Genomic DNA, 14,337 nt, shown 5'->3' with positions numbered 1-14,337 from the left:
TGGCGGTCTATCAACACTAGATCTAGAAGTTGACCCTGTGCCTGTGACCATTGTGATGCTAGGCACCGTTGTGAGGGCCACATGTGCAATCTTGCGTTTGGGACAATGGCTATGCATGAGGACATCATGCCTAGTAGTTTCATTACTATTTTGACTTGTATCCTTTGGTTTGGATATATGACCTGTATTACATTGTGAAATGCTTGTACTCTTTGTGGACTTGGCGTGGCAATCGCTCTTGTTGTGTCGATTGTTGCCCCTAAGTATTTCTGTTTTTGACACGGCTGAAGGTGTGAGTTTGTGTAGTTGATTGAGAAACCTAGTTTGTGTAGGGTTTCTATGACGTACTTTGTGTGTTGTGAACACCGTTTTAGTGTGTTGGTTTTGATTAACCAATCGTCTAGGTATGGAAACACATGTATTTGCTGCCTTCTGATATGCGCAGCTACTACTGCCAGGCATTTTGTAAAGACTCTTGGTGCAGTAGTTATTCCGAATGGCAACACTTTGAATTGGTAGTGTACCCTTTGGAATACAAATCTTGAGTACTTTCTGTGTGAAGGATGTATTGGTATATGGAAATATGCATCCTTGAGGTCTAGTGTTGCCATGTACTCTTGTTGTTTGAGCAGTGGGATTACGTCTTGTAATGTCACCATGTGACAGTGGTCTGATTTGATGTAGGTATTTAATGTTCTTAGATCTAATATAGATCTTACTGTTTTGTCCTTTTTGGGTATGAGAAAGTACAGAGAGTAAACTCCTGTTCCTTTCTGTTTGATTGGTACTAATTCTATTGCTCCTTTCTGTAGCAATGCCTGGACTTCTAGTCCTAGAAGATCTATATGTTGTTTTGACATATTGTGTGTTTTTCGGTGGAACGTTTGGAGGGAATTTGAGAAATTCTATGCAATAACCATGCTGGATAATTGCCAGTACCCAAGTGTCTGTTGTTATCTCCTCCCAATGTTTGTAAAATTTGCTGTCTCCCCCCCACAGGTGTTATGTGTTGGGGATGTGTGACTTGGAAGTCACTGCTTGTTTTGAGGAGTTTTGGGGCTTTGGAACTTCCCTCTATTCTTTTGGAATTGTCCCCCTCTATATTGCCCCCGAAAACTTCCCCGCTGATATTGGCTTTGATAAGTGGGCCTTGCTTGTGAGGTTGTGGCTTCTGTAGGTGGACCTCAAAACCCTTCCCTAAATTGTGTCTTGCGAAATGTGCCTCTGCTCTGTGGGGAGTAGAGTGCGCCCATGGCTTTTGCCGTATCAGTGTCTTTTTTTGAGTTTCTCAATAGCAGTGTCCACCTCCGGCCCAAACAACTGCTGTTCATTAAAGGGCATATTCAGACCAGCTTGTTGTATTTCTGGCTTGAAGCCTGACGTACGCAACCATGCGTGTCTCTTTATCGTTATTGCAGTATTTACTGTCCTTGCAGCCGTATCTGCTGCATCCATTGCTGACCGTATCTGATTATTGGAGATACTTTGTCCTTCTTCTACCACTTGTTGTACCCTTTTCTGGAACTCTTTGGGTAAGTGTTCTATGAAATGCTGCATTTCGTCCCAATGAGCTCTATCGTATCTTGCCAGAAGTGCTTGTGAGTTGGCAATGCGCCATTGGTTTGCTGCTTGTGCTGCAACCCTTTTCCCTGCAGCGTCGAATTTGCGACTCTCCTTGTCTGGAGGTGGTGCGTCTCCCGAGGTATGAGAGTTTGCTCTCTTGCGAGCTGCCCAGACAACCACAGAGTCTGGTGTTAATTGCTGCATAATATAAACAGGGTCTGTTGGCGGTGGCTTGTACTTCTTCTCCACCCTTGGAGTTATGGCCCTGCCTTTTACAGGATCCTGAAATATTTGTTTGGAGTGTTTTAGCATTCCAGGGAGCATAGGTAAGCTTTGGTATTGGCTATGAGTGGAGGATAGTGTATTAAACAAAAAGTCATCCTCAATTGGTTCTGCATGCAAGGTGACGTTATGAAAAGCAGCTGCCCTTGAGACCACCTGCGTGTAGGATGTACTGTCTTCAGGTGGCGACTGCCTCACAGGGTAACAGTCTGGGCTGTTATCTGATACCGGAGCATCATAAAGGTCCCATGCGTCGGGATCATCTTGACTCATTGCAGTATGAGTCGGGGATTGCATCAGTGGTGGAGTGGCTACCGGTGATGTGTGCATTGATGGTGGTGGAGATGGTGGCGGAGCTGTTTGTCTTGCCACCTTTGCCTGTGGCTGCTTGTCCTTTTCTTGAAAGGCAAGTCTTCTTTTCATTTTAATTGGGGGAAGAGCGCTTATCTTCCCTGTGTCCTTTTGAATGTGGAGCCTCCTTTGAGTGTAGTCTGGCTCCATTGATTCAAGTTCTTTTCCGAACTTATGTCCTTGCATTTGGGAGGACAATCCCTGTTCCTCTGTGTAGGAACCTGTTTTCGGTTCCGAGGCTGGATGTTTCGGAATCGAAACCTTTTCGGTAGCCTTTTTGGGCTCCGAGGAAACCTTTATTTTCGGCGTCGTGGTGTCTCGGTGCGACCCATTTCGGTGCCACTGTCTCGGTGCCGAATCTGCTCGGAGCCGCTGTCTCGGGCCCGAGATTGCTGGGTGCCGGTATCTCGACCGGAGTCGGATGACTTCGACACAAGCGTGCCCTTTTTCGGTGCCGATGATCGGTCACCTATTTTTCAGGTTAAGCCATGGCCTGTTGGCGGTGGCGTCCCCTGGGCTTTTGTGGTCTTCTCGTGAGTTTTATGTTTCGACGTCTTACTCACGGTTTTCGGCGTTTCTTCGGGATCAAGCTCGTCTGAGTCCGATTCCTGAATGGAGAAGGTTTCTTCTTCCTCCTCGAAACGCCCTTGTCCTGTTGGCACCGACGCCATCTGCAGTCTTCTCGCTCTTCGGTCTCTTAATGTCTTCCTCGACCGAAACGCTCGACAGGCTTCACAAGTATCTTCCTTGTGCTCTGGTGACAGACACAAGTTACAGACCAGATGCTGATCTGTATACTGATACTTGTTGTGACATTTTGGGCAGAAGCGGAATGGGGTCCGTTCCATCAGCCTTGAAGAGACACGTGGCCGGGCCGACCAGGTCCCGACGGTGGATCGAAAAAACCCCGAAGGGCCACCGGAGCTCTTCAAAAGTCGGTGTCGGTCTGTTGTAACTAACCCGATACCGAACGCAAACAATACCGACGATTTTTCCGAGATTCTAACTAACTTTCTGACCCGAAACACGGAGCGAAAAGGAACACGTCCGAACCCGATGGCGGAAAAAAACCCATCTAAGATGGAGTCGACGCCCATGCGCAATGGAGCCGAAAGGGGAGGAGTCCCTCGATCGACTTCTTCGAAGAAAAACAACTTGTAACACTCCGAGCCCAACACTAGATGGCGGGATGTGCAAAGCATGTGTATCTGCAGTTACACATGCCATCGAACATATATATATATACATACATACATACATACATATATATATATATATATATACACACACACACACACACAACCTTTAGGCAGTAGGTAGTTATAGTTAGGACCCACTTTCCACAGAAAAAGCTTTTTTTGACTTGCCTATATCTTAAGCATCGTTTGACAAATCTTCACAACATTTTTTATTGGAAAAAAATAAATAAAAAATACCTTCTAGGGTCTGGTTGTACATGGAAAGTTCTGGTGTGATCTGTTGAGCAGGCGCTGAGGTGGTGGAGATAAAGCAACAAATAGTTGTTTACTTTTTCTGAAATTTGTAGTTCTACCGATATAGAACATTATGGAATTTTTAATGTGTAATATGTGAAGAGCCCTCTCTGCAACTGAATCTGGCAGTGGGAAATTGATTGAGGTGAAAATAAGAAAAAGAAAACAAAAAAATAATAAAAACTTTAGGGTGGAATTTGGGGTTGGTGCAGAGAACCACCCTGTTGTTGTGGAGCCTGAAGAAAGGTTCATCCAAGGTTAAAGCCTGAGGCTCACTAGCACAGCTAAGTGAGATATTGACAATTAGAAAATGCCACTTTCCAGGACAGGTATTGTAGGAGTCATGTATGCAGGGGCTCAAATGGAGGGCCCAAAGTCATGTAAGAACAATGTTAAGATTCATGAGGGTGCAGGTGGAACCCGTGGTGGAATAACTCTTGAGCCTCTCCACGAAGGCTTTAATGACTGGTATTTTTAATAAAGAGATGTGTTGTTCATTCTATAGATAAGCAGCCATTGCAGCGAGAAGTAATATTATGGATTTGAATGCCAGCCCAGATTTTTGTAAATGAAGCAAGTAGCAGGCAATGTCTTGTACAATGGCTTTAGAAGAATCAATATGTTTTAAATTACAATAATTGACGAACCTTTTCCATATTGCCACATAGAATGCTCGGGAGGTAGGTCTACAGGCTTCTTTAAGAATGATCATACATTCGGGTGGTAGACTGAGATAATCGAACTCTATGACCTGGGGAGCTAGGTTGCTTAGACGAGAGTTTTGGGATCTGGATGCTTGGTTTCTCCATGGTTCTGAGCTAGAAGGTCTGGCCTGTTCAGGAGCTTCTCGTGGAGAACTACAGAGAGGTCCAGTAATGTTGAGAGTCAGGGCCAGCCACGTTGGAGTCGCTAGTATCAGTCTGAGAGATGTTTGCTTGAGCTTCTGAACCAGAAATGGAAGGAGAGGGAAAGGAGGAAAAGCTGTGCCAAATATCCCTAACCAACTCTTCCACAGTGCATTGCACCTGGATAGTGGGTGAGGAAACCTGGACGTGAAGTTTGGGCATTTTGCATTTTCTTTGGTTGCAAAGAGATCTATTTAAGTGAACCACCATCTTTAGAAGTATGGGAAGAGGACTTGGGGGTGGAGCTCCCACTCATGGACTTGTTGCTGCATCCTGCTGAAGAGGTCTGCACAATTGTTGTCTGTTCCCGGAAAGTATTCCGCTAACAGGTGAATGATGTGATGTACCGCCCATCTCCAAATGGTCTGAGATAGGCAAGATAATTGTGGAGACCAGGCCCCTCCCTGCTTTTGTAGATAGTACTTGGCTGTCATATTGTTCCGCCCAGACTAGGACAACCTTGTGAATCAGGTGAAGTAGTAATACTTTCAATGATAGATGAACAGCTTGAAGCTCTAAGTAGTTCATGTAGAGACCCTGGTGTTTGGAATCCCAGAGACCATGCACTGTAAGATCCTTCAAGTGTAAACCTCATCCCATGAGTGACACATTCGTCGTGACAGTAATGTGGTGAACAAAGTCGAGAAAAGGCCTCCCATTAACAGGTTGCTGGTATTTTACCACTGCAGAGAATGAGGAGTTTGGCGGTCTACAGACACTAGATCCTGTAACTGACCCAGAGACCACTATTTAGCCAAATATTCCTGTAACGGATGAATGTGTAGGTGGGCATGGGGTACTATGGCAAGGCAGGAGGCTATCATCCCTAAGAGGCGAATGACTGTCCATACTGTGAATTGTTAATTTGTCAGAAATTGAGGTAATAGTGCTTGAAAATTCTGGACTCCTGCAGTATTGGGATAGGTTAATTCTCTTTGTTTGTTTAGACTAGTACCTAAATATTGATGCACCTGTAAAGGGTGTAGGAGAGACTTGGTACAATTGATGGTGAACCCCAAGCGGTGGAGCAGATCTACTGTAATACGAGTATGATGTTGACACTGTTGATGAGTGTTGGCTTGGATATAGAATATGTATATTTATAGAAATATGTGGACTTTCTTTCTGCATAGATGGGCTGCTACCACCGATAGGCACTTGGCGAATACCCGGGGTGTAGTAGTCACCATGAAAGGAGAACTTTGAACTAGTAATGTTTGCCGCCCACCACAAACCACAAAAAAATATTTGCAATGAGCTGGGTGTGCTGGTATTTGAAAATAGGCGTCCTGTAGGTCTAGTGTACTCAAAGTCCCTCAGTTGGAGTAGTGGAATCAAGTCTTGCAAGGTGACAATATGGAAATGCCCTGACAGGATGTATTCGTTTAGTGGCCTGAGATCTAGGATTGGCTGAAAAGATCCTTCCTTTTTGGGACTAGGAAGTATATAGAATATACCGAGCCTGGGTGTCGAAGAGAGACGGGTTCTATAGCTCCTTTAAGAAAGACTTGGACTTCCTGTTTGAGCAACATTTGATGTTCCAGTTATAGCCTGTGAGTGCAAGGTGGAATGTTGGAAGGTGTGGTAGTGAACTCAAATCAATAGCCATGCTGGATAAAGGCTAACACCCTCTAGTTGGATTTAACTGTTTGCCATGTAAGTAAAAAATCCTGTAACGGACCTGCAACAGATCGGGGTGGCAGCAAGGGAAAGTCATTCTTTGGTGGTGGGTGTTGCTCCAGTAGGGGAGGCACACTTACCTCTCGTCTTGGAATTGTTGCTTCTGTAGGAGTTACGTAGAAGACACTTGAGGAGGTATTTTGGCCCTGATGATGTTGGTAGGAAGTGGAAGTGTTGGAGGCGGTCGCCTTTGTGTTTCCATGATAGTTTCCAGTGGAGTAGGTGAAGGGCCCCCACTTCCTTCGCCTTTTCTGTATCTTTTTATTTTTTATTTTCCCAGTGTGTTAGCTACGTGGGGATCAAAGAAATGTTCGCTGTCTAAAGGCATGTTTAGTACATTCTGTTGTAGTTCTGCTTTAAAACCAGAGGTCCATAGCCACGCATGGCACCTGTGTAAAATGCTGGCAGTGATCCCTCTAGCTGTGGTGTCAGCAACGTCTAATGCTCAACGTATTGATGTGCTGGAGATAAGCTTGCCCTCTGCCACAAGTTTTTGCCCACATTTTTTATGTTCATCCAGAAGATATTGGTGTATGTCCTCCTTTGCATCCCAGTGGGCACAATCGTAATGAGCCAGAAGGCCCTGTGAATTGGCAATCCCCCAATAATTGGCAGTTTGTGCCACAACTCTTTTCCTGCATCATCAATGTGCTTGCTCCACTTGCTTACGAGCTAGCATGTCTGCGAACAGTGATAGTGGCAAGGCCGTCTGGTGGTAATTGGCCCCTGATGTAAATGGGATCAGATGGGGAGGGCTTATATTTTTGTCTACTCTGGGCGTTACAACCCTAGCCCTAACATGATAAAAAAAAAGGCAGGATAAAAATCCACATCTGTGTCCTCTGGAGGGTCAACATCATAGACATCCCAGGTGTTATCCTGTAGTGGTGTCCCAAAAGTGTTGTGTGCCCCACCGTACCCAGCAGTATCAGAATGTGGAGACCCTTGAGGTAAAATGCCTAATGGCTCTGCTATGGACTGTGGTGGCTAAGGTGAAGCTGGTGGAGGAGGTGCTGGTGGCAGTAGTGGTGGAGGTGGTGGGGATGGGGCCCACCTTTTTCTGTTGTTTTGGTGGAACAGGTATGTCCAGAGGCTCCTGGAAAGTTAGCCTCGTTTTAGGTGGTGGAAGCATCAGACCCGAAGCTTTGCATAGGGTATGTCTGGTGTGAGGCTGGGTGTGGATTTGATTTTGTTTAGCATCCAGCTGGTCTTGGAGTCTATGAAGAATGGGCCCCACACTGCTGTGTCTGAATCACTTTTGGAACTCTGCTTCTAGGGTTTTAGATTTCGGTTTTGGCACCAAAGCTCCATTCGGTGACAAGGTGGTAGACATTGACAGCAATGGTTGGTTTGGCACAGAGGATCAGGTAGCTGTCAGCTGGCGTTTCTGGACCGAAGTGCTCAACGCAGAAGGCTTTGGCTTTGATTAGTGTTTCGGCTCCGAACATGGCCAGAAGGCAGTGGTCAACCAATGGCCTCTGTATGCAGATCCAGAGGGGCACAGTGTCTTTTGGAAGGATCCACATGATGTAGGGTGGCAGGGGTACCATACTCACAGGTTTTCGAGCCAGTGTAACATCCTGCATCACCAAATAGCCCTCGCGATCAGAGCCAGAACTGCCCTTGATGGAAAACATCTCTTCTTCTGCATACCGACGGCTGAGGGTGACCTTCCTCTTCTTGATGAGCAAAGATGTCCTTGATCTTCCTCTGTGAGATTTTGAGGAGACATGCTCAATAGTCCCAGCGGATTTCTTTGTGTGGAAGGATTTACAAGCATTGCATTCCACTTCCCTGTGTTCTGGGACAAACACAGGTTACAGCCCAAATGTTGGTCGCTGCGGGGATACTCGGAGTGGCATTGCAGGTAGTAACAGAAGGGCATCCGTTCAATGACCAGCTAGGCATTTATCAGGAGAATGTGATGAAGTCAGATGAAGGGTCCCAAAGGGCGTGGCAATGCAGGTGCTGCAGTAGAAGTGAACTGATTCAGTGAATGAAATGGATGTAACTTGATACGCAGATAGGAAACAAGATCAAAATAATACTGGTAAGGGGAAACGTGTTGCATGAACCGAAAAGAGAACCGTGACAGAGTTGTATCATAGCAAAGGTACACATGTCAGAAACAGATAGTGGAAAGAAAACAATCTAACAATGGAGTTGATGCTGACGCGCATTATCATTAAGAGAAGTCACCACTCTACCTCATGATTCGAAAGACTTCTTCGAAGAAAAAGAACTTGCACACAACCAGACCCAACTCTAGATGACAGGATGATGCAAACCATGTGTATCTACAGCCACACATGCCTCTAACATAAATTAACTGTAATATATTATTTTGGTATGATGATTTGCACTGCTAAACATTACAACTGTATACTTACAGGTTCATTTACAGCATTTTGAACAGATGCATTTTTTATGCAAGCTCCAAATGCAAATGGTCTAGAAGGATTTGTAATTCCATCTTCAAACCTCAAATGAACATCTTGAATTTGTAACTGAAAGGATATAAATTAGCATTTTTTACTTTTTTTTCAAAAAACAAAGCATGTTTTAAACATTGCATTTAAATCTTGGAGAATCACCAAGGATGCTAGGCTAAATATTAACAAGAAACAGTATAATATATAGTTTTTCGAAGAAACTGTGTGCAATAACTTCACAAGCCATTGTGCTAATCCTCAGTTTCTCTATGGTTTTAATAGCTGACCCCCGCTGTGCACCACTGGTAAAAAAAAAAAATTAATACAACCAATTCACTTCAAATAAATACAGGAGTCATTTCAGGATTAATTGTGATAAAAATGTTCTGCAATTTCTAAATCTATACAAAACAAATAGTAAAGTCATTTTGAAGAGAATCCTTATTCAAACGAAAAGAATCCTAACTGCAAACTTCAAAGCACAGGTTGTAGTTAATAGTTACGGAGTTGCCCATTTGCACGGCATAACAACCATTTTAGGGAGGGGGAGGCAGCGCAATTTAAGGAGTATTGCTTTTTCCTATTACTAGAACAGTTTCCAAGCTGAATCATATAATTTCATACTACTTTAATACTTTATTTGTACAGTCTATTAAAGAAACTTGAGAGAGAGCATGTGTGTTTTTTTTTTTTTTAATGTATTCCATTCAACAGAATTCATGGCCTTCTGTTTCTCCGTCATTCTCAGCAGAGCATCTTTTTAATATTTTAACTTTAACTTTTCTTTAAAACTTCCTGTCACAGTTTTTCAGTGGACAGCATCCATTCCTGTCTGAAGAAAAGCTACAGATCCTAACAGACTTGTTGAATCAGACGATGATTGGGGAGAAGCTCTTCAAAGACTTAGTAATGTGCACACTTTCCATTCCAGAGCTTCCTCATAATATGTAACACAAATTCAACATCCTCTGCAAACTCTGCTGACAGCCTTCAAAGTGTATGACAAGCTCAACAACCAGAGTAACCTTCAGGGGTGAAGCTATCAACAGTAATGGCGTCGCTGTGGCACCAGGGTCCAGGAGTACATAAGGGTTACCTTGACTCCAACTATAACTGTTTTACTACCACACTGGTTGAGGGCCTCATTTTTTTCTTTTATTAGGTTACAAGTCCTTGCTATGCCAATGAGTAATTTAAAAACCTGCTGCATCATTCCTATATGTTTCTGAGCGCCAGGTAAACAGTGGCTGTTTTAAACCCACCAGCAAATTGAGAGACTAAACAGATGTTTCAAATCAAATGTAGTGACCTTGTCAACCACTGAACATTGTGTTTAATTTGAGAGTAATGTTACATAAAAACTGAATAAATCCATTAGTAAAATAATTGATGCTGTGGTAGTTAGTGTTCACTAAAAATGATCCAATTCAGTTGACTGGATTTGCCCATTTAGCAAATCAAGAGTTTTTATACTACAAATCTTAATGGAGAGCACTACACCCAAGAGAACCTCTCCATCTAACGCTGGCATAAATATCTTTAAAACAAAAACAGAACATTTTATTTTGAAACTGGTTAGAAAAGCAGTGACAATGGCCGCCTTTATTGAAACAGCAACACTTTGACACTATTTTCTGGGCTTGACTTTTTCAGAACTGATCCAGCCTTTTGCGGATAGGTGACCAGACAGTTTTTGACCTTTGAGGAAGATTCGGATATCAACTTTGAGGATTCCAGTACTCAATATATAGAGAACATAACATGTTGCCTGACATTATGTTCTAGCTGCAAAGACACAAAATTGAAAGATCACATGTCTCAGATAAGCTTGGCAAATTTAAATAGGAGAGCATCAGGAAGTATAACTGTGCTTTTTAGCTTGCCAGCATGCTTGTGGTGTGTAGTTCTACTGCACTCCAATCCAATGTTCATCAGTGGCAAATACATCTCATGCCTCAATATCATATAGAAGCAAAAACTTAGGAGGTCTACCCTAATAACTCTACTATACCTGGGTAAACTGAAGCAAAAAAATAGAAAAAGTGGTACAATATTAGGGTAAATATGTTTTTTTTTTTTTAAACTACAGCAAAACTATAAATCAATCACTGCGTAAATAGTTCATTTGTATATTTCTTTGCATATTGTTTTGATTAAGTGATAACAGCCAAATTTACACACATCACAAAACTTGTGCTACCAACTATATATCGAACCAACACCTAGTAAACACACACTAAGACATAACAAAGCCACTTCAACATAAAATATATGTACTTCAATCGTCCTTTTTCAATAGATGTGGTTGTAAGTAGTGCTTAAAAAGTCAATCCACATAGGAGATGGTTGTATCATATTCACATCTTTTTAAGTAACAATTATTTATACAGACCAAAGATGTGTTTCAAAAACGTTCCTTATAGGTTGAAATAAATATTTTCTCACAACCTCTCCCTAATATTATAAGGTTGATGCGTTTTGGCCCTTTCTATTTTTGGCCTCTTTAGAACTATCGGAGAATTAAGTACTGTCTGCTTCAGACATCATTTATGAGAGACACGTGAGGGGCGTGGCCAAGATGGCGACGTGAAAGGGCGCTCTAAAGAGAGCTCTGTCCACAGCCGGCAAAAGATCTTGATAAAGCAACAAAATCCCAGATATTGCACATGAAAACTGCTGAAAATGAGTGCAATATGGAAAACACAATAAGTAAGACCGTACAACGGAAACCCACGACACAGTGAGCGCAGACCGGACGACCTGCAGAGGAGCCGAGGCGGCGCCCACACGCGGGCCTACTCGAATCGGGTGAAATCCAGCCGCCGGAACAGGATGGGACGGAGGTGAGGAGCGCACGACCCGAGACATATATCGGGGCCCTGACTCGTGCCGCTGCTAACGCCACCCCAAACGCCGAAACTACTAGCGGAGCTAGACCCTAGGCGAGTGGAAACACCTAGCGACAAGGACTCAATCGTTTAGGCATGGACGTGAACGGCGGGGTGGTACGGAGCAAAGGGCCTAAAGAAACGATGGAGGCGAGATCCTGCCCCGGCTGCTGAATGCGCTGAAACCTGTAGACGACACCGACATCAGTGGTCGTGCGCAATAAGCACCAACGCTTAAATCAACCCGATAAATTGGACGAGGCACGCGGCGGCACCACACTATAGTTGCGCATTTCCACAGTTCTTTTACGCCCGACACGGAGAGGCTCACTAGTGTGAAAGTTATCGAGGGGCACAGACCGGATGCCACAGAATAGACATGGCCGAGCGGGGAGATGGATGCCACCACAAACGCCGAAACCACTAGCGGAGCTAGGCCCTTGGCGTGTGGAAACACCTAGTGACGGGGGCTCAAAATCGCTTAGGCATGGACTAGATCGTCGGGGTGGTACGGAACAAAGGGCCTAAAGAAACGATGGAGGTGAGATCGTGCCCCGGCTGCTGAATGCGCTGAAACCTGTAGACGACACCGACATCGGTGGTCGTGCGCAATAAGCACCAACGCTTAAATCAACCCGATAAATCGGACGAGGCACGCGGCGCGGCGCCGCAACACTATAGCTGCGCATTTCTACAGTTCTTTCACGCCCGACACGGAGAGGCTCACTAGTGTGAAAGTTATCGAGGGGCACAGACCGGATGACACAGAATAGACACGGCCGAGAGGGGAGCTGGATGTCCCGCGGAGCGACCACTACAAGCACGCACGGAGAGGCGGGGATCTCGACCTCATCTAACCCCCAAATCGGGGCATAGCACCAAGCACACGAGCAGTCGCAATTATAAAATCAAAACCACCGGATAGAGCGACGCTGTTAATCAACGGTCTTGAGACGGGTTGCTATAGCGGAGGACAACCCGCATAACTTAAGGTTAATATAAAAATGGTGAAACCGAAAGCACAAAAAACACAAACTGAAACTGGACCCTCATCAGCCTCAGAAATGGACATAGAACCTCACCCAAATGCCCTACACAGAGTAACAGAGACCCTAGCCGCCCACTCCGTGCAAATTGAAAAGATACTCCAAGCAATTCTTGACACCAAAACATCATTAGAAGGAAAAATAGACACCGTAGTGGCTGAAGTCAACACGCTTCGAATGGAACAACGAAAACTCAGAAAGGGTCGCAACAACTGAAATAACCCTTAAATCGACGCAACCAGACATAATAGACCTAAAACAGCGGCTTCAACAACAGGAAACTGAAATACTACGACTAAACAAACGGGCCGACGAAGCGGAAGGACGCTCTCGCCGCAATAATGTAAGATTCCTCGGTTTCCCGGAGAAGATCGAACTCCCAAACGCAGAACTATTCCTGGAGCGCTGGCTTAGTGAAAACATATTTACAAACACCCCCCACCACTATTAATAGTGGAACGTGCACACCGAGTTCCAGGGGGCCCTCCCCGTCCGGGAGCCCCACCGAGACCACTAATCGCGAGACTTCTCAACTACAGAGACAGGGACCAGATACTAAGAAACTTCCGCACAACAGGCCCAATTGAAATAGAGAATACCAAAATCACGGCCTACCCAGACTACACAGCTGAAGTCCAACGCAAACGCGCTACCTTCAACACAGCAAAACAAATATTGAGAGAGAAAAACTATTCATACTCATTGATGTACCCAGCTAAACTGCGGGTAGTGGACGGCGAAAGGTCACATATATTCCCAACATCAGAAGATGCATGGACTTGGATACACGCGGACTGATAGACCCTACAGCTGAGACCCGAAAACAAAAAGAGTGGCTGACTCCACAACCGCAACGCAAAAGAATATCAACACGTAAAACAGAATTGGGTCCAACGAAATCACAAGTAGAGGCGGAACAGATCCAAGTCTTAAAACTGGCGAACAGGTTTTCATCCATTCAACAGCGACCCAGCCAAGACACAAACAATTCAGATTCAGACTCAACAAACAGTCAACAAGGACTAACCGCGGGACCAATGATCACCCCACGCTCAGCGGACGATCTTTAACTCTGCAATAGTGAGACTTCCTCAAGACGCACTCGAGAACTCAAGGAACAAAAGCAGAACAATTAAAATATCGCAGAAACTCTTCCCCTAAAAATCAAGTAAGCCTGGAGCAAAAACCAGACTTGACATAAATAGAACACGTGAGGGGACGCAAGTACAAACTACCGGGCTGGAAATCGGAGATACTCTGGGAAAAAGTACAACGCCCCTCCCCCCAACCCAATGGGTAACCGAAAGGACCTTGCAGTAGCAAATGTAAAAAGTTGCACCCGTTGTGCCTTGCAGCCCCCAGTAAGATTAACCAATGTAAGTTCTACTCTCTCTTTTACTTTTATTCTTTCCCACAAGATGCTTAATATCCCACACAAAGGAGATTTGGGGCGTGACGGGTGTAACGGCCTGGGAACCGGGACACGTGAAACACACTATATTAAGCATACCACACAAAATGACGATATACAATATAGTAACCTGGAATGTAAGGGGATTAGCAAATATGTCTAAAAGACATAAGATACACTCATACCTTAAACTACACAAAATACATATAGCTATCCCACAAGAGACGCATGCCACAGCACACGAACTGTGTGAAATAGATAAAAAATGGTCGGGAATAACACACAG

General features: G+C 44.5%; 1 protein-coding gene across 2 annotated transcripts in view; it reads right to left on the bottom strand.

Annotated features, from left to right (window-relative positions):
• VPS13D (vacuolar protein sorting 13 homolog D) overlaps nt 1-14,337 on the bottom strand; it is a 2,230,750-nt gene that overhangs the window by 2,122,433 nt on the left and 93,980 nt on the right. For both annotated transcript variants that reach the window (XM_069240741.1, XM_069240742.1), the window contains exon 6: nt 8,665-8,781. In XM_069240741.1, the coding sequence (XP_069096842.1) occupies nt 8,665-8,781 (117 nt within the window). The remainder of the gene's footprint in view (nt 1-8,664; nt 8,782-14,337) is intronic.

Source organism: Pleurodeles waltl, chromosome 6 (assembly GCF_031143425.1).
Source record: "Pleurodeles waltl isolate 20211129_DDA chromosome 6, aPleWal1.hap1.20221129, whole genome shotgun sequence".
Classification (NCBI taxonomy): Eukaryota; Metazoa; Chordata; class Amphibia; order Caudata; family Salamandridae; genus Pleurodeles; species Pleurodeles waltl.
Note: the sequence above shows the minus strand (reverse complement) of the source record. Positions and strands in the feature narration are given on the sequence as shown.